General features: G+C 32.9%; 2 protein-coding genes across 2 annotated transcripts; both read right to left on the minus strand.

Annotated features, from left to right (window-relative positions):
* Positions 1–5120: 5120 nt before the first annotated feature.
* LOC115970173 lies at positions 5121–6311 on the minus strand. The gene is made up of 2 exons (XM_031089836.1): positions 5897–6311; positions 5121–5710 (listed from the first exon to the last, which is right to left on the minus strand). The coding sequence occupies exons 1-2, from the start codon at positions 6309–6311 to the stop codon at positions 5121–5123; spliced, it is 1005 nt and encodes a 334-aa protein (XP_030945696.1).
* Positions 6312–9175: 2864 nt separating this feature from the next.
* On the minus strand, positions 9176–9856 carry LOC115970174 (uncharacterized protein At4g02000-like). Its single transcript, XM_031089837.1, has one exon. The coding sequence runs from the start codon at positions 9854–9856 to the stop codon at positions 9176–9178; it is 681 nt and encodes a 226-aa protein (XP_030945697.1).
* Between the last annotated feature and the right edge of the window lie 11275 nt (positions 9857–21131).

The following is a 21131-nucleotide window of genomic DNA, read 5'->3' on the forward strand; positions in this document are numbered from 1 at the left end:
ATTGACTTCCCTCAAAAACTACACTCGTGAGCCTTTTGAGGTGAACGGTGGAAGATGGCAACTCTTTTATAGCAGTACCACCCAAAAGAAGCGCATCCAGGCTTTCCATATTCCCCAGATTCTCTGGCAAGCTGACAATTTTTGAGTATCTAGTATTATTAAGATATTGTACCATCTTCAAACTACAAATTGTGCTAGGAAGACAAACAAGATTTTTGCAATCCCTTAGACACAATTTCTTAAGGGTAGTCAAATGTCCAATAGATGATGGCAATACTACAATTGCTGTTTCACGTAAAAAAAGCTTAAGCAGATCTTTGAGATTCTCCAAGTTCTCCGACAAGTTGACAAATTTTGAGCATCTAGAAAGATAAATTTTATATAGTGACTTCAAACTACAAATGGTGCTTGGAAGAAGCAAAAATTTTTTGCAATCTGCTAGATCCAATGAAGTAAGGCCAATCAAAAATTCAACTGATGAAGGCAGCTCCTTTATAGTTGTTGCACTCAAATCAAGCACATTTAGACTTGTGATATTCCCCTAGTCCTCTGGCAATTTGTCAAATCGAGCTTGAACATGTAAACTAGTTGATTAATAAACTTAATTCTATCTTGTATTCAAAATAAAATCTTTTGTATTTAAAAATCTTAAATTTTTAGTACTTGACTTGGCTTAGCTTATATATTACATCCTTAATTTTGAATGTTTTTCAAAAACATGCATCATGGATTCATGGTAAATACTTTGCCCATGTTTACTTATATTTTAAAGATTAAATTTTATAGACTAATTCTATTGCCCGTATAAAAAGGTAAAGAGTATGTGAAGTGTGAAAGTCTTTTAAATTATGGGTAGTAACATATTCTTAAAACATTTAAAATTAAGATATTTTTGTAATTAAGAAAAAAAAAAAGCGAAATTAATGAGCAAGAAAACACAGAGTAATAGTTTACCAAAAAAATATTTTTGTCCAAACATATACAATAATAATATAAAAGAGAAAATATCAATACAAAAAAAATCTTACTATCTAAAGAAATTTTAAACAAAGAGTAAAATTATACATACAACATTTTCCATAACAATTAAATTGGCAAGTTTTTATTGACTCTCATGTGAGTCTGCCACAAACACCACTTTATTATTTTCCATAAATAATTTTCCACCTCGGCATATATGAAATATATTGTGAGAATTCTTGTGACCCAGTGTTGCTAAAGAAAATAGCAGCTCACAAACAAAATAGCAATCTTCTCCAATTCACATACATGTATATGAAATTGAAAATGAAAAACTAATGGCAAAAAAAGATAGAAAATATGAAGAAAATCTCTCTTTCTCTCTCTCTCCAAACACAAGGTCTTAGAGTCCAACCCTACTTCTTGGAATTCAATTGATAGTAAAAGGTAAACTATGCTTTTTATTCTTCTTTAAGTTATTGCTTTTCTACCAAGTCTTTTGAGACAAATGTTTTCCCACCATTTGTTTTAAAGACACTCATAAATTACCTACTACAAAAATGGATGTGCCTATAAATTATTTAGGATCACAATTTTTACCACATATTTTTCACAACTATTTTATATGGCAAATAATGACTTATTGTCCGTTACTTTCACATAAATCCACTATTTTTTTTACCACTCAAATTAAATTAACTATATAATAGTTCTGGCAAATATTGTGGGAAAGGGTGTGGTACTAGAATTTTTTGTGTGGCTTTAGGACAACTGGCCTCCAGCTTTAATTCACTAATTATATAAAAGTGACAAAAAAGTTATAAAAAAATGGCTAAAATGCAAAACTTATAGGCTGTTTGGATAGCCTATTTTCATAATTCAATTCTCTGTTTCCATAACTCATAACTCAAAAATGGTGGGACCCATAGCAAAAATTTTGTTTGGCAAACGATAACTCTATTTCCATAACTCTGTTTCCATAACTCTGTTTCCATCATTCAACTCTCTGATTTTTGAGTTATGAGTTATGGAAACTGAAAACACATTTTGACTATTTTCAGTTTCCATAACTCATAACTCAATGGCAATATTGTAATTAAACACACATAGGGGACCCACAAACAGTACTCAGCCGCAACTTTTGACCTTTGACTTCTTTTTTTCCTTTCTTCTCTGGGTTGGCTATTCGATTCTTCTTCTTTTTTCCCTCCTGGGATGGCTGTTCAGTCTGGGTTTCTTCTTCTTGCTTTCTTTTTTTTATTTTTTTCTTCTTCTTCTTTTTTTCCCCTCCTGGGTTGGTTGTTCGGTCTGGGTTTCTTCTTCTTTCTTTTTTTTTTTTTTTTCACTGGTTCGGTCTGTTTTGTTTTTTTTTTTTTTTCTTCAGTACCTAGACTCACCGAACCTAGTGGAAAAAAAATTTAAAAAATAAATAAATAAATAAAAACTAGACAAGTGACAGGTATGGGACCCACAAATAGTATGAAAAATATTGAGTGATGGTGCCAAACAACCTAGGTATTTAGAGTGATGAATGATGAGTGATGAGTGATGAGTGACGGAAATTGAGTGACCAAAAAATGGTGGCCAAACAGCCTCTTACCCTCTAAGTTTCACCATTTTTTCATTTTAGTTCTATAAGTTTGGGTTTTGTTATTTTAATCTTCTAAGTTTCATTTCCTCTCAATTAAGTCTTTCGTTAATGTGTTGTTAGTTTCTACCATTAACTTTTATTTATTTATTTATTTTTATTTCTTAATTAAAAAAAAAAAAAAACTTAATTGAAAAAAAGCTTAATGATAAATCACCTGTTCAAGAATAAATTGTTTCAGCGCTTTAACCTTCAAACCTCTATGAATGATTCCTCGGACAGTAGGAAAATGAGGATCATCCCACGAAGAATGTTCAAGAATAAATTGTTTTTCAAACCTTCAAACTTGTTCACGAAGTGTTCAACTTCAAACCTGTTCAATAATAAATTGTTTTTTCACTAGATCTCAAATTCTCAATGCATGCATAATACCTTCTATGGCGTCAACGAATGGACAAGCACAATCATAAGTCAGGCATATCTTATAATTGGAGACAATGCAATGATGGGGAATTGGATTGCAATGGGAATATTAATATACCAGATCTCGAAGTGATTTATTTGGGTCTTGCATGTCCAACTTCTCACGAAGACAGCATTGCAAACCCCTTTCAGATCCCTCTTTCTCATTCTTTTTCTCACATCAGGTATTGGCTTTTTTTTTTTTTTTTTCTTCTAAAATTAAGAAATAAATAAAAATTAAATATAATTAAATAAAAGTTAACAGCAGAAACTAACAACTTAACGAAGGACTTAATTGGAAAGGAATGAAACTTAGAAAATGTTGTACTTTGCTCATATTTGTTTCTTGATCATGTCCAAAGAGTCTTCATGGCAGTGTTTAATTAGAATTGGCTTACCATGTTGAATAATAGGTTGGGGTTGCAGGGGTAGTTAATGGACCCTGTGGTACAGTACATTTATATTTTGAAGAGTTTGTACTATGTAAGATTATATCATATAAACATTATTGTAACGTTAATTTCTCGTATAGTGGATTGATAGTTGCTTGCTCTCATGAGTATATATAGGCATACTATTAAACCATGTAAAATCTTTGTGTTGATTTCTCTCTTCCATCTTCTTTAATCTTGTGTCGCCTACTTAATGTTTCACAATAGAACAAAGGAACCTCCTTCAATCTACTAGGCTAAGTTTGGATGGAAGGAAAGGAAAAAGTGATGGAAGAGAAGAAAAATAATTTTTTTGGTTGGAGAGAAAATTGAGGAAGAAAAAGGAAAATGGAGGGAATGAAATTCTATGTAGCCCACCATTTTTATTTCCTTCCAAATTGGGAGTAAATGATAAAGAAGAGAGAGTTGTACATGAAGAGCTCATATATGGTGTCGATTAAATATCATATTTCTCATTTCTTGTGTTATATTTTATACTCTATCAATCACATACGGCAATTAGTGGAATCTAAAAAGAACACAAAAGTAGAATGAACAATCTCTATATATTTGGTGTCATGTGTAACAATGATATATATACATATATTATCTACCTTGCAAACTAAACAGTACGTAAGAAGAAAAGCTATTCTCTCATTTCCCTTTCCTTTCTTATAGTATATTAAATTATATATCTCATTAAGTCATCTAATAAGTCTCATGATTATTAAATACGTTAAGTGATTAAAGGTACATGAAAATACCTAAATGTACGAGTATATTTCATTAATAATTCAAGAATGGCATAGAGCTAGGTTTTTTTTTTTTTTTTTTTTTTGAGAAGAAAAGGAACCACTTTATTAATGTATGGAAAAATTATGAAGTTACATCAACATAAACTAGATAGGTAATGTCGGCTGGAACAGATTCCATCCAAACAGATAAAGGAAACGACATTCTAGCTCTCCTAGCTAAAGCATGTGCAACACCGTTGCCCTGCCACCTAACATGAGAGAAAGAACAAGTTTGGAACAAACCCCTTAAAGACTTACAATCTTTTATAATATGACCAATACTAGACTCGTCTGGGCAAAGGCCTACTAGTGCTTTTACCACAAGCTCGGAGTCTCCCTCAAATACTGCATGTCTCAAGCCCAACTCTTCCATGAATATCATCGCTCTCCTTGTTGCCATTGCCTCGAGGACTTCCACAGTCGGCGGCATTTCAATTTTCTCTGCTAGTGATCCCATAACTTGACCCCGATCATACCGCACCACAACACCAATCCCTGCTTTCTCTTCATCCACGAAACAAGCCCCGTCATAATTCACCTTATACATTCCTGCAGCTGGTGGTACCCAACGTTGTGTCTGGGTCAATTTTCTCTCGGACCTGCCAATAGAATTTCCATGGAACTCAGTCAGCAGTGCAGTTGCCGCATCAAGGATCTTCTCAGGGGGTAGGTGCTGCTCGTTAAAGTGCCTCTTGTTACGCCTAGTCCATATCATCCATGCGACCACCATGAACAACTCCATGTTTTCGTCCTGCTGCCTTGCCGAGAAAACCAGGTCTGCAAAAGAACCCATACTCTGTTCTAGGCTTCTTAGTTTCTTGAACCCGTGCCCCCAGCAACCCAGCACATGATCACAGTCCCAAAGAGCATGATGGACTGTTTCCCTTACTCTGTTACAGTTGCTGCATAACGGTGACCGCAACACTTTTCGCCGATGCAATTTGCCAGCGTTGGGAGTGATTCAGTGCATGCTCGCCAGCCAAAGTGTTTTATCTTGTTGGGGATTTGGAAACTCCACATCCACTTCCAAAAATTCCTCGAATCATTAGTGTTTGACCCCAACGCAACCTTCCTGTTTTCCAGCTCACCTAATAGTTGATACCCTGTCTTTACCGAATAATTTCCATCCCGGCTTCGTGGCCAAACGGTGCAATCTGCCTGTGGCATTCTGCAAAGTGGGATAGCCTTAATTCTTTGAGCCAGGTATGGAGAAATTTTCTGGTCAATCAACTGGCCATTCCATTCCATTGTTGTCTGGTCTATTAGTGAGCTAACCGTGGAGTCATCCTTACATTCTTGCGTGAGTGGTACTGCTTTGGTTGGAAGGCAGCCCGGAATCCAACTATCCTTGAACACCCTAATCTGTGATCCATCACCAACCCTCCATAACATCCCCTTCTCAATGACATGCCTTGCTTTAAGGATACTTTGCCAAGCAAAGGAGCCTTTCTTGCTTTTTGCCTCCAATACCAAACCTGTGGGAAAGTATTTTGTGCTCAAAACCTTAAACAGAAGAGAATTTCTATCTATTTGTAGTCTCTATATCTGTTTAGCAAGCATAGCCTCATTGAATCTCACCAAATCTTTGAACCCCATACCTCCCTCCTCTTTCGGTTTACATAAAACCTCCCAGCTCTTCTAATGAATTTTTCTTTGACTACCACGTTCACCCCACCAAAATTTTCTGATTTGCATTTCAATCTCCTTGCACAAACCCACCGGCAACTTGAAACAACTCATTGCAAATATGGGGATAGCTTGCACCACCGCCTTAAGCAAGATCTCTCTCCCCGCTTGAGATAGGAGCTTTTCCTTCCAACCTTGAAGCTTTGCCCACACCCTCTCTTTGATATAATTGAGACTTGCCCTTTTATTTCTACCAACCATAGCGGGCAAACCAAGGTATTTTTCATATTCCTTGATTTCTGGAACTCCTAGGAAACTTATAATGTCTCTCTTCTTTTCTTCAGGCACTGCTTTGCTAAAGAAAAGGGTTGTCTTCTCCCAGTTTATTTGTTGACCGGATGCCCCTTCATATAGCGATAGGATGTGTTGAATGGCTTGCAACTCCTCCATCCTTGCTCGACAAAACAACAAAGTATCATCTGCAAAAAATAGGTTAGTAATCTTTGGGCCATTTTTACATAAGGAAAAACCCTAAATAACATTATCCCTTGCAGCATGTTGGATCAATCTATTCAACCCCTCCGAGCACAATAAAAAAAGGTATGGTGATAATGGGTCCCCCTGACGAATTCCCCTAGTTGGAGAGATTTCGCCTTTGGGTTCCCCATTAACTAAGATTGAATAAGACACCGTACTGATACATTCATAAATGAGATTCACCCAAGCATCACAAAAACCCATTATTTTTCATAATTTCAATCAAAAATCTCCACTCCACTCTATCATATGCTTTACTCATGTCTAACTTTAAGATCATAAAATCTGCTTTCTTTGACTTCTGTGTCTTCATATGGTGTAACAACTCAAAGGCCACCAAAATATTATCTGAAATAGCCTTATTGGATTGGAATGCACTTTGTGACTCAGAGATTAGATGTGGCAAGACTTTTTTAAGTCTATTTGCAATAACCTTTGAAGCTAATTTATATATGACATTGCAAAGGGATATGGGACGAAATTCAGAAACAATAGTAGGGCTTTTTACTTTGGGGATTAAAGTAATGAAAGTGTGATTAATAGATGGAGGAATAAAACCTGAGTTTAGGCAATTTATGATAGTTGCTAAGACATCATCTCCAATAGAATTCCAGAACTTTTGATAAAACAAAGGGGGTAAGTCATCAGGTCCTGGTGCCTTCAGTGGTTCCATCTGTTGTAGTGCTTCATCAATTTCAGCCCTAACATATTCAGCAGCTAGCATGGCATTTTGTTCCTCTGTGATGATAGAAGGAACTACCCTTAGAACTTCCTCCATGTGTGTTGGTGAGGCCGTTGTAAATAATTGGTGGTAGTAGTCAATCAAAATATCTGAAATCTCCTCTTCGTTGGTGCATACCACCCCTGCTTCATTTTTCAACTCCTTAATCCTATTCCTCTTATATCTATGAGATGCCCGATTGTGAAAAAATTTTGTGTTCTGGTCCCCCTCCTTGAGCCATAAAGCTCTTGATCTTTGCTTCCACATCTTTTCCTCCTTGATTAACAACCCATTTATTTCCCATTTCAACTGTTTAACTGCATCCATTGTCCCACCTCTAATGGCCCTCTGTTCCGCTTGCCTTAATTGTTGTTTTTTTTCCTTCATGGACCGATTAATACTCCCAAAGGACACACGGCTCCACTGCTTCAATTTTACTTGACACTCATTTATTTTTCCTTCCACTTGAACAACCGGGTTGCCTAAAAAATTTCTTCTCCAAGCCAAATCCACAACCTTACTACATCTTGTATCCTCAAGCCATATTTGCTTAAACCTCCATGGTCTTCGCTGCTTAATCTGTATTCCTTTTAGCCTAATAATCAAGGGCTTATGGTCAGAGGACCCACATTCCAAATGTATCACCTTTGTTGCCAGAAACATATCTAGCCAATCCGTTGTAGCAACTGCACGATCAAAACTTTCCCAAATAGTGGTACCCCCTCCCGTCCCCCTATACCATGTGTACTTCCCTCCCACAAAACCCAAATCTTTAAACTCACATTCATCAAGCACATCCCTAAAGGCTTCCATTTGGCTTCTTGGTCTGAACCTTCCTCCCAACTTTTCATCTATTCTCGTGATTTCATTAAAATCTCCCGCACACAACCAAGGGAGAGTGTACTTACTTCTTAATCTTCTCAACTTTGCCCAGGATTCATGTCGGTTTCTTGTGTCCGGCTCTCCATAAAAGCCGGTAAATCTCCATTCATCTTCTTTCCCCTTATTCACTATTTTGTCCATATGGTTAGGGGAGTAAGTATCAATAGAAAAATCACACTCCTTCCATAGGATAGCCACCCCACCTCCTTTGCCTACTCTTGAGACTTCAATCAAACCTTCAAATTTAAACCATACCTTTATTTCTTCCAACCTAGCTTTGTCAAGCCATGTTTCGGCTAGGAACACGACTAGGGGATCTTGTGCCCGAATCAAATCTCCAAGCTCTTGCTCTGTCTGTGGGTTCCCAAGCCCACGACAGTTCCAACATAGGATATTCATGGCTCCTGGCGGGACTGATTTTTAGCCCTCGCCACTTCAATTGTTGGTTCTTGATCATCCCGAGAAACCTGTATTTTCTTCCTAGGTAACTCGGATTCAAGGAATTTAGCACCTAAGCGCTTCAAAGATTTCAGAGGAATAGTTATACGGGTAGTACTTGCTTCCTTTCTCTCTATTCTTTTCCACGTGGGGCTACTGCTTGCCGGCACTTGTGTTTTACCTAGCACGTGAGTCACTTGCACTCTAGGGTTTCCTACATCCTTTTGCACGTGATTATTATTTTCATTAAGTTGCTCACATGCCTCCAATCCATGTCTGGAAAGAGTTTGCTCATCTCCACAATTTTCGGTTTCACTCTCTAAGTCAACAACTGATTCCACATTTACTGCACCTCCGTTGCCTGAGTCCTTCTTCAATTCAAATTTCATTAACTCCAAATCAATTTCCTTTATTTTCTTCTCAAAATAGTCACCTTATTTCTCGGCACCCTTTTCCATCTGTACCGGTTCCAGATTTTCATCCGTTGTACCCTTTATTTTGTAACTTCCATAACGTCTTCCTCTCTAATTATTGGATCATTTATTACACCAGACCTGTCTTCCATCAGACCGCCTCCCTTTGCCACCTTCTTCGTTGCCATGTTGCTGTTCTTCCTCCGATCTCTTCTATTCTCAATTTCCTTTTTTCTCGCTTCATAGTAACCCGGCACCACTACCAGCGAGTTGTTGAATACAAGTAGTGGAGATGCACGTATCTAGGACCCATACTCTTGATCCTATTTGGTTAGAGTGCCAGTACTCTGTATCCACCGATCACAGTCCCTATCAAAATGATCCAGCCGGCCACACCAATAGCATACATTCGGAAGGCGCTCATATTTAAAAGATGCCCATCCCTTCGACCCATCTTCAAGTGTAAAAACTCGTCCCCTGCAAAGAGGAAGGGTTGTGTCAACTGTAACTCTAATCCGCATTACGTTGCCTCGGTCTACCTCCGCTAAGGTTGGCTCTGTACTGACTTTTCCTGCTGCTTCACAGAGCTTCTCAGCTATTTCTCGACTTAAATAATTGGTTTGGATGTCATGCACTTGCACCCACAGTGTTACATGTTCAAAAACTAAATCCTGAACTGGAATACTATAATCATACCACTTGATCATCACCAAATGCTTATCAAAGCTCCACGGTTCTCCCTTCAAAATTTTCTCTACCTCTTCCTCATTATCAAAAATGAATAAAATGGTATGGTTTCCCATGTTACGCACCTTAAACCCATTCTTTGATCGCCAAATTGGGTTAAAAGTCCGTATAACAGCTTCTGTGTTCAAAGCTCGTTTGGTCAAAATTTTTGCAGCTATGGTGATGTTCTTCGATCTCTCAGTCACGTTCAATTTCACTTCACCGCCTTCTCTATCATCTAATGACATGTTTCCCCATTTCGTGACTAGTGTTTCCATTTTTCTCTTACCACTCAATGTTTCCCAATTCCCTGAAGAAAAAACCCCACAAGCCTCCAAGTAACAGTGTTACTGAAGGGACACACTTTTCCTCACACAAAGGATACGACAATTCTATAGTATCAAGAGTTTAGAAGGCAAGTCTTCACTCGTGATACAGAGAAGCTTTTTTCCATGATATGACTACCCAAGAGCTAGCTTGATTTGTTTATATGTTGATAAATTTTAATTTAATAAAAAAAAATTGAAATATCCAATGAATTATAAACAATAATATTGGCATGAGAGAAATATATATATATATATATATAAGGATTTCCTTTTTTCCAACTGGACTTTATGTGTTTCAAAAATACCCTCATTAATAAAGGATAACTTCATTTAGAAATAGGGTTATAAATGTAAAATAACAAATTTCATTTTGAATTCATAAAGAGAATTCTTAAAATTTAGGATTTTTTTTCCTCCTTGTTCAAAAAGAAAATTATAGTTACTGCTTATTTCTAAAGTATATTCTTTTTATTTGTTTGAAAAAAAAATTGTTTCTAAATTATAATAGATGTAAATTATTAACCTTTATTGCAAAAAATAAAAGAGTATCTAAACACGCGTATGAGCACATGCTCATTATATATATATATATATATATATATATATATATAATTGCATGTAACGTATATTCCCACGTAATGCACTCTATCTTTATTTTGTAGTGAGCCGAATCTATTGTATAATCATAAAGTGATATAGAACGCATGCAAAGAATAAATTAAGAACGAAAATAATAAAAGTAGAAAAGAGGGAGAACAACCACTAATTAAATATTTTAGAAGTAATCTAATGAGAGATGAGTCACATATATAAATCATTAGAATAAATAATATTTTTATGCATACCCATAAAAAAAAAATACAAATTTTCATAATTTAAAACGTAGTTTTGTATTGTTGCAATTCACTTCTGTTGCTCTCATGCATGGACTAGGGATAAGGGGAACCTTGAAATCAATCAATTTTTTAATCGAGCTAGTCAGTCTCCGCAGACAAATTCTTTTGGGTGTGAAAGACGATATGCAATTTGGTTTTTAGGCCCACTTTGTGTTTATATTATTATATAGCTTTTGCGCACACAAATTCATGGAAACGAGAGGACAAAATCGTATTGGAATGGATATGTTCTTTGGCGGAATAGCGGTTCAACGATAATAGTTTGTATCATTGTGTTCACACTACCAAAATTTTTATTCAAAGGGTCAATGTCCAATGTAGGGGTGGAAAGTTGAAGCAATATTAATATTGTCTCCTGTTTTAATCACTTTGGGTGTTGGCCTATTCAAAATATATTATAAACTATAGTAAGGCAAAGCTCCCAGTGAAAATTTTTTGACCCAGCAGGCAATGGAGTAAAAAATTATTTTCTTAGGAGAAAGCTAAATATATCTAGAACTTAAGGTTTTTGAAATTTGGATGGATGAGAAAGAGAGAAGAGTAGGAGAAGGAAAGAGTTTGAGGGTTTTGGAGAGGTGAGATACCTCTCCAAACTCCTCATTTTAAATTCTTCCAAATTGGATGAAGTTGAAACAAGGATTCCACTTGTATTAGCATATATTTTATAAATTATAAATTTTACCCTTATGATGTCATTTTGAATATATTTGTTTAATGAAAATTCTATGAATTTTATATTAAAAATTGAATAAAAGAGAGGTACATTAGCCAATTTGTATGACATTATTATTATTATTATTTTTTGGTTCATCAAAAAAAGTATGACATTATTATTTTTTTCTAATATTAATTTTTAAAATATCCAGATAAAGGGGGATATCTATTCCCCTTTACTTAGTGTTTAAGACTTTTTTTTTTGCCATCGTGTTTAAGACATTCAAATAAGGGGATTGAATAACAAGCTTAATGGTTTATTTGGATTGAGGGGAAGGAAGGGAGAGTAGATAAAGTTAAGCAGGAATTAACCTATTGTGGGTTCTATTTTAGTTATCATCAAAAGCGAACGCCATAAATTAAAACTTTCTATATTAAAAAAAAAAAAATTACATCCTTAATTTTGAATGCTTTTCCTTTTGAAAACATGCATCATATATGGATTCATGGTAAATACTTTGCCCATATTTATTTATATTTTAAAGATTAAACTTTTTAGACTAATTCTATTTCCCATATAAAAGCTAAAAAGTATGTGAAGTGTGAAAGTATTTTAAATTATGGGTAGTAATCAATATTCTTAAAACATTTAAAATTAAGATATTTTTGTAATAAAAACAATGTGAAATTAACAAGCAAGAAAACACAGAGTAATAGACGGCAAAGGATATACTTGTGTCCAAACATATACAATAATAATATAAAAGAGAATATATCAATACAAAAAATCCTACCATCTAAAGAAATTTTAAACAAAGAGAAAAATTATATACACAACAATTTTTACGACAGTTTTCACAATAATTAAGTTGGTAAATTTTTATTCACTTTCATCTGAGTCCTCCACAAATACCACTTTATTATTTACTATTAATAATTTTTCACCTCAACAAAATATAAAATATGTTGTGAAAATTCTTGTGATCCAGTGTTGCTAAACAAAGTAACAGGTCACAAAAAAAATAGTAATCTTCTCCAATGTACATACATGTATGAACTTGAAAATAAAAAATTAATGGTTAAAAAAAAAAAGATAGAAAATACGAAGAAAAAATCTCTCTCTCTCTCTCTAGATGGCAAACATAGGGTCTTAGACTCTTAGGGTCTGTTTGGTTGGGGGAGTGGAAAAGTGGAAGGATAGAAAATAGAGAGAGGATAGAAAAATGGAAGGATAGAAAAGATTTAGTTTTCTCTCGTATGTGTTTGGTTGGGAGGATAGAAAAATAAAGGGATGGAAAACTCTTTTATTTGGTTGAAAAGAAAAGTGAGAGGATAGAAAATAAAGTTGGTATAAAGTTACCATTATATCCAATTTAGGTAAAACAAAAATAATACATTATATTTTACTAAAAAAAAATATGTATGAATGATTTCTTCATTAAAAAACTAAAATAAAAAGAGGATAAGAAGTTCAAAAACCCAAAACTTTTTTTTCAAAAAATAAAAAATCAAAACAATTTTTTTATATCAAAAAAAAAAAAAAACCAAAATAATTGAAAAAAGAAAGGGTGTTGTACGAACATAAAAGAAAATAATTTTAAAAAAAAAAGAAAAAAAAAAAAGGAAAAGACAAATCAAGGACCTGACTCACATCCATATATATATATATATATATATATAAAAAAAAAAAAGGACCTGACTCACAAGTCAGGCACGCAATACACCAAGGAGGGGGTAAATAGGTAATTTATGTGTTAAGCCCCCCCCCTTCTCTTTTCTTCCCAGTTTTCCTCCCAAATCGGGAGGAAAAAAATTTGTGGGTCCGGGTGGATTTTTGAGCTCAACATTTTCCATCCTCTGTGTTTTCTTTCCTATACCAAACAAGGGAAAATATCATTTTCTCTCTTGTTTTCCTCTCTTTATTTTCCATCCCTCCTATTTTCACTCCAACCAAACGGAGCCTTAGAGTCCAATCCTACTTTTTGGAATTCAATTGATTGTAAAAGGTAAACTATGCTTTTTATTCAATCTTCTTTAAGTTATTGCTTTTGAGACAAATGTTTACCCACCATTTGTTTTAAGGACACTTGTAAATACTACCGCACACCTTTGGTGCAATGGTCACTCCACAAGTATAAGTGCTTGTGGGGTGTGGGGAGAAAGGGCCGGAGTTCAAGTCTACAGGAAGGAGTTTCACACACATATACACTTAGATTAGACTAGAGTAGAAATTTTGTCTTGTAAAAAAAAAAAAAAAAAACACCTGTAAATTACCTACTACAAGAATGGACAAGCCTTTCAATTATTTTAGGACCACAAATTTTAGTGCTCATTTTTCCGTAATTATCTTATTCCATAGATTTTGATTGTACAATACTTTAATATGGAATTCATATAGTATTAAAAAATTATAAATAAACAAAATCGTTGTTTCTAAATATATTAAGGTACAATCATCTACCAACAAAGACAAAAACAAAACAAAATACAAAAAAAAATGTTTTTTTTAATACTAAACTGGCTAGGATTTTTTTTTTTTTTTTTGGTTAAAATTAAAGCATTCACAGTGGTGATGCTAAAAATTTTAGCTTTTAACACCTTATATTTTATCTATTTTACCACCCAATATCAAATATTCTATTTTTTATCACTTTATTTAAAATAATATAAACAACTCATTAAAATAATAAAGGAAGAGAGAGAATTTGAGTTTTTTAATTGAAAAAAAAGGTATGATTTCAATAAAATAATGTATTTTATTTTTAACAACTTACTATAGTCAACTAACTTCTCTTATAACACATGATTTTTTGATTTTTTGCTAGTTAAATAATTTTTTTGTTAAAATACAATCACCATTGTGAATGTCTTTATTATTTCTATTACATTTTTTTGTTGGATAGTTACTGTTTGGGTTAGACTAAAGTATTGTAGATAAATGTAAAAATTTGCTGAAATAGTACCAAAAAGTATAATGGAATCCATAAATAATCCATAAATAATAGCAAAAATTAGCTGAACAATAAAATAAGTTGGTAAAATTAATTTTTGCTAAACAAACACTTATTTATCATATCTATACAAATTTCAAGTCATTTCGTTTATAGTTTGAGAAAAGATAATGTCATCTATAGGTTTAGAGAGATGGTCAATTTGTAAGGAAGAATGATGTACTTTTTTTTATTTTTTTTTAATGCACACTAGAAAATTGTCTAATCTGATTAGACTTTTCTTAACCGAAACATAAGGATAACATAACATAAAGGAAACCTCCCCAGGAAGATCTAAAAATTGATTTGTTGGTGTGAAGTGTGAACACAAAAGGCTACTACTATTTTCTTCTCCATGTGTGGCTTCACTAATATGAAATATATACGTATTAATGACGTGGGAGAAAGCAAACACTAAGCATTTTTAATTCCCTCCATTGTTGCTAATCTATTTGACCTTGGCCTCTCCCTGTGTTTTTTGTGGGTCTCATTTCAATTTAACTATGATTGCATAATAATTTCAATAAGGCATAATTACTAGGACTGCTCCTAAATGCAATTTGAGATTTCGGTTTAAGATCTCCAATGCAATAATTAGGACATCCCTTTGACTCAAGTTGTAAATCTGTAGCAATAATCCCAAGTTCAATGACAAACTAATAAGAGACTGTTTTTCTGTTCATGCATAATCACGATACCTTTTGGATGCCAAAGAATATCAGTTTGATGAACTGTCCAAAATGATCACTGTATGAGTCACATGCCTTCTTGATTCCTGGGTCATTGCGTTAAGTCGTTCGGAGTGCTATGATTGTCGACGTCGTCACCCCACACATTAAATCTGTTACCAAACCCTCAGTTCCGAATGTAATATATATGCATCCTTTTTTCCACCTCAATAGGGACCTCAATCCCCAGTGCCATGACTGTCCCCACCTAAAAGATAAAATTCTCATTAAACCCATAGTTTTGACAATCTGATCGATCGGTCAAATTGGATTGGAATTAAGAATAGTATTAGACCTTTTCAAAAAAGAATAGTATTAGACTATTAGAGCATCCACAGTCGGAAATTCCATCATATCCTATTTACCATTTCAAAAAACTACTTTATCAATTATACAATACCATTTTATAATACACCCAACATCTCAACTTCTATTTTTACCTACAATATATTAAAATAATATAAATTACAGAATAAAATAATATAAGAAAATCTCTCTCTCTTCACTCTTCTCTCTTCATCTCTGTTCTCCCTCACTTTGTTTTTCTCTCTTTCTCATCCACCCACCACTAACCTAAACCTAGAACAGCCACCCAACAATACACGCCTGGCTGAAACTTGAAAAAAAGCCTTCATTTTTTTTTTTTTCTCTCCCATGCCAATTCAACCATACTCACAAAGAAAGAAAGAGCAGAGATAAAATTCAGCCACCATCCATATCAAACCCATAACCAATTCAGCCTTACCCACTGGCCAACAACCTAGCCACCACCCACACGCCAGACCCACAAATAACGCCAGAAAAATTTTGCCACCATTGCAATAAAATCTCAGCAATAAACCCCAAACAAAAAAAAAACCAGCAACCATAAAAATTCAAAGATAAAAAAGCTAGCAATAAAATCTCAGCAATCCCTCCCTCTGAAAGATACAGACCAAAGTATGATCGTCACTCCACATTAACAACTTACCATTTAAATTTTGTGGTGAAAATGTTGCATCTATAGCTTTATTCTAGTATTAATTAGGAACCAATCATTAATTTAAAAAAAAAAAATCTAAAAATCAAAACTTTCATGGAAATAAGTGGAACCATTATCAGACCTATTGATCTGACGAGCTGCTCTCTAGTTTGAATGGTGGAGGCACTTAGGATGTTGAGTAACAATGTTGTAAGAATTGTAAAGTCATTGTTGAACTCTCTCTTTCTCTTTCTCTCTCCACCACCTTAGTTTCTGATCTATAATCTCCATTCACTTTGCTTGATGGTCTCTGGTGCAACTTCACCATCTCTAAAGAATAAAGTTTAGCTTCAAACTGGTTTTGAGCTATCTATTTCAACCTATTACATAAAAATTTTAAGACTATTTATATGTATTATTTAAACAAAGTTACATAACTCATTCAAAAAGTCATACGATTAAAACTATATGTGGATGGTATTTTAACTACCACAAAGTAGGTTAGAGGAATATAGCTTCAAATTAGTTTGGAACTGAACGTTTTCCATCACTAAAGTAATCAATCAGTGGAGCATTGTTTGGTTATAGATTCTAATGACTAGTTCAAGTATATGATATTATGATATCCCTCTCTTGGGTTTATTTATACATATTTATGTTTTTTTTAAAAATAAATTGTGTATAATATCATTATGAGTTAGGTTTAAGTTACACATGAAATAACTGGATGCGGTGTTACACAACTCCAAAACTTTTTATTGAAAAAGCATTTTGATGAATCAATTGTTGTATTACAAGATCTCCTTATACCTTTTATGGTTGCAAAATATCAAGATTAAAAAAGAATAATAACTATCTAATTATAAAGTGTTTAAATTTAAAGTTATGTTTTTCTACATTTAAACTTATATACAAAACATGAATCTGTGGATTAGATAGTTAACATATGATTAACACAAAATTTGAAATACAAATTAATAGTAATGGAAACATGTAATCCAACTATCATATTTTTAAAAGACTTTTATAAAATTTATGGAATGTAATATTTCAAAGAATTACATTGGGTGTAATATCATCCCAACCCTACTAGTATTTACTATTTACACTTTATTAGTATTTTCTATCTACCTTATAAAAGTTTTGAAAGTTGCTTACTTTTAAAAAAATTTATTATTTTAATTAATTATTAATTTAATCATGACATCATCATATTTCAATCTTCGATCCAATCCCAGTCTAACCTCAAATTTTTTTTTTTCCCAACACTAGCCTCAAAACCTTGAAACTCTTCATTTTTCTTATTCTTCTAACAGTTCAGTTTTCAAAACTGTATTCAAACCTTTCTAGGTTGAACACTTGACTATAATAGAATAATGCTAGAGACACAATTATTTTCATCATCTTTTTCAAAACTTGCTAAAATGACAAGTTGGAAGCAACGTCACTTATACAGGAATCCATTATTAACATCATTTCTTTTTTACCAAATTAACATCAATTTTATGATGCATCAATCATAATAATCAAGTCAATAGTCGTAAAAAAAAGCTATAAAAACATTTGTGTTCCTAAAGTCATTGATGGAACAAATATTTATCCTTTTCCATATTGCAAGGACCTCAATCCTTCTCCTTCCTAACAAATTGAAGAGAGTAGAATTAACATTTTTATTTAATTATAAATCTAACAAATCTTTATCCAAAAATGAATTTTCTCAATTTCAAAGTTAATGGTCATGGTTCCTTTTTCATCCCCCATACATTAGATAATTATAAAGATGAATTTTTTAGGAGTGGCCGCAAGGGGTTAAGTTGGCTAAAAGATTTGAACTAAAACCTTATGAATGACACGGGATCTAAAACCACAAGACTAAATCCATGAAATTTCTCCCCTTTTGTTTAAATTTCTATAGTTTCTCTTTGTTCGAGGGATTTTTTTTTTTTTTTTTCAGTCATCTCCAAGGAAGGAAAACAAAGTCACCTAAATGATAACAATCCACGCCAACTTACAAATAATTTTGAGACAAGATAGAATTTTTATTCCAGCATAATCAAAGTATATATGTTTATGAAACTCCCTCCTAGAAATTTGAACTCCGGCCTTTGCCCCCCACACCTCACAAGCATTTATACTTGTGAAGTGACCACCGTACCAAGGGTGCGCGGTGGAACAAATAATTACTTTAAAACTCCTTTGTAAATATTAATATCCAAATATAATTCATCATTCCACTCTCTATAATAAAGGGTTTTTTTTTTTTTTTTTGAAAATATTTTATTCATCAACTTTGGATAAAAATAGAAATAAAATGTTCTACAAAAAAGCTAGTGTGGCTTCTTCAATCCACGCCTGTGTTTCTTTCTTCTACCCATTTTTCACTCCTTGCTAGTCTATGTAGTGCCATATTCCCCTCTTCCAACATGAGAAAGGTTTCATAATCCATATTCTAAAAGCTCTCAAATCCAGCTTTGATTTGCTTTGCTTCATCAACAAGATACACTCTCTAATAGGTTTTAAAATTTGTATATATTCACACAATAGACTTCCAACTCACCCTAATAAATAAGCAATAAAAAAACTGATGATCTCAAGTGAATTATTGAGCCCACCCCAGGTAAAAATTTGTGATGATGACCATAAATGCGCAGTTACTAACCAAAAGCATTTTTCCTCTATTCTCTCTTTGCTTGTTCCACTTCACATTTATCTTAGCATGACTAAAATTTATCGGATTGCCTGACTTGATTTTGACATTCCAAAGTTACAAAAGGTACAATAACAGTTGTAATAAGATGATCTCAAGTGAATTATTGATCCCACCCCAAGTAGTGTGAAGATGACCACAAATGCGCGATTACTTAACCAGAAGTTCTCTCATTTCTTGTTTCACTTCAAATTTTATGTTTGCATGACTTCTGCTTTTTGGTTAATGGATTCTATGACTTGATTAATTAATTCTGACATTCCAAAGTTCCCAATTGTACAATAACAGTTGTAGTTAGTACTAGCCCAACCCAAGACCTGGTGAAATGTCGGCCCAATTTCCTCAACTTGATAAATAGATCAGGATTTGAGCAATGTTAAAAACACACAAAATTTCATAATATTTTTAACAACTTGTTTGGAGAAAAGCTGTTATTTATGTTAACATAACTTTTGTATAGGATTATCATTGACATCACAAAAAAAATTTAATAATATTTTTAAAAATTTGATGGGAAAAAGCAGTGATTCATATTAACATGACTTTCATATGAGATTACTATTGACATCATATAAACCAATTACAATATGACAAAACTTTTTAAAAAAAATTGTAAACCTTTTTTGTCATCAGATTATTATTTGAATTTCAAACCAGTCCCCATAATAAAGGTCTAGTTACTAACATTGTTGTCAATCAAATTGCAATACCAGATCAGATTTACCACATGTAAATAAATCCAGAGGTACATATGCAGGTAATGTTCAATTTGGAAAAATATTGCTTATATTTATTTGTCTAAAAAACAACTAAACATGTTTAAATTTGGACTTCACAATTAAACAATTCAAAATTAAAATATAATAGTTTGTTTCTTAACACACTTATAAATATGATCATGATTTAAGATTGGGGTTATCTAAGTTTGTTAATAAATGTATAAGATATCAAAATATTACATTTTTATTTATTGATAGTATAAACCATCCATATTAGTAAAAATGACATGTGATTAACAATACACGGTTGATAAATATAATTTTGTAAGTCATAATGAAAATCAATCTATTTAATTAACTAAAATAATATATTCTTAATTATAATTCAATTATTATCATTTTCATAAATTAGTGAAGGGGGTAAAAAATTGTATTCATGCTATTTCTTTTATAAGAGAAAAGAATGGCATAATTTTCCTCAAACCAAAAGATTATCAAGAGTAATTGTAGTGACATAACTTATTTAATAGTCATGTGTCTTATTTAAATAATTTTACTGATCATATGATTTAATATAGGTGAATGGTCTTATGAACCATAGCAAATGCTTTGAAAGAGACACCTCAAATCCATTTTGGAGGAAAACTTTATCCATAAATTAATAAGTTAACAAAGAAATTTCATAACATGTTATTGTTCAACCAAAAAACAAAAATCAAACCTAAAGATGTTATCTAATATCTAGTTTAATCAACTCTTGTTTGATATAAAGTTAAATTAACTAATCTTAATCTTTTAATAGGTTTAACTTCTGCATACACTTATGTTGACAATTTGAGAATTACTCTTTAGTATTGCATTTTTGCATATGTTTATTCAAACATTATACTTGTAAGAGAACTTAAGTGTTTAGCTTCAAGAAGTGGAAAACACAGCGGCCTGTCGTGTTACTTGGGTGATATTTATGGTGAAATCACCAATCCAAGGAAATAACCCACAAAAGTTGAGAATAGATTTGCTCGTCCAAGAAATAATTGCTATTCTTGTGAATGCTACATATACAAAAAAATTTACCACAGTTAAGGTAACAAGTTATTCTTAGTAGGTAAAAAAATTAAAAAATAAATAAAAATAAATAAAAATAAAAATAAAAAGTTAAACAACAAACTCGAATGAAAAAGGGTAAAAAAAATTTTCAACTCAATTGTCATAAAATATTGTTGTGAAAATAGTTACTTATAGCATTGCTCTTTTCTCGTAAAGATTGTCCTTACCAAAAATTTCACTATTAATTAATGGGATGATTAGTTGTCATTTTGAATTTAAAGCCATCCACGGGATGTTTGTTGACTACATAGCTATAGTAACTACAGGTTGTCTTTGTCTAATGGCGAAAGTATTACATAAGTAATTTCCTTTGTAAAAGTTTGGATGAATATCACAGGTTTAGTTTCATTATTTCACAATGAACATATTTGACCATGTTTTCCAATGTTGGGTGGGCTCATATTCACTTGTGCTGAGAGAGAGAGAGAGAGAGAGAGAGAGAGAGAGACTTATCATACGTTC

The sequence above is a fragment of the Quercus lobata genome, chromosome 12, assembly GCF_001633185.2.
Source record: "Quercus lobata isolate SW786 chromosome 12, ValleyOak3.0 Primary Assembly, whole genome shotgun sequence".
NCBI lineage: Eukaryota > Viridiplantae > Streptophyta > Magnoliopsida > Fagales > Fagaceae > Quercus > Quercus lobata.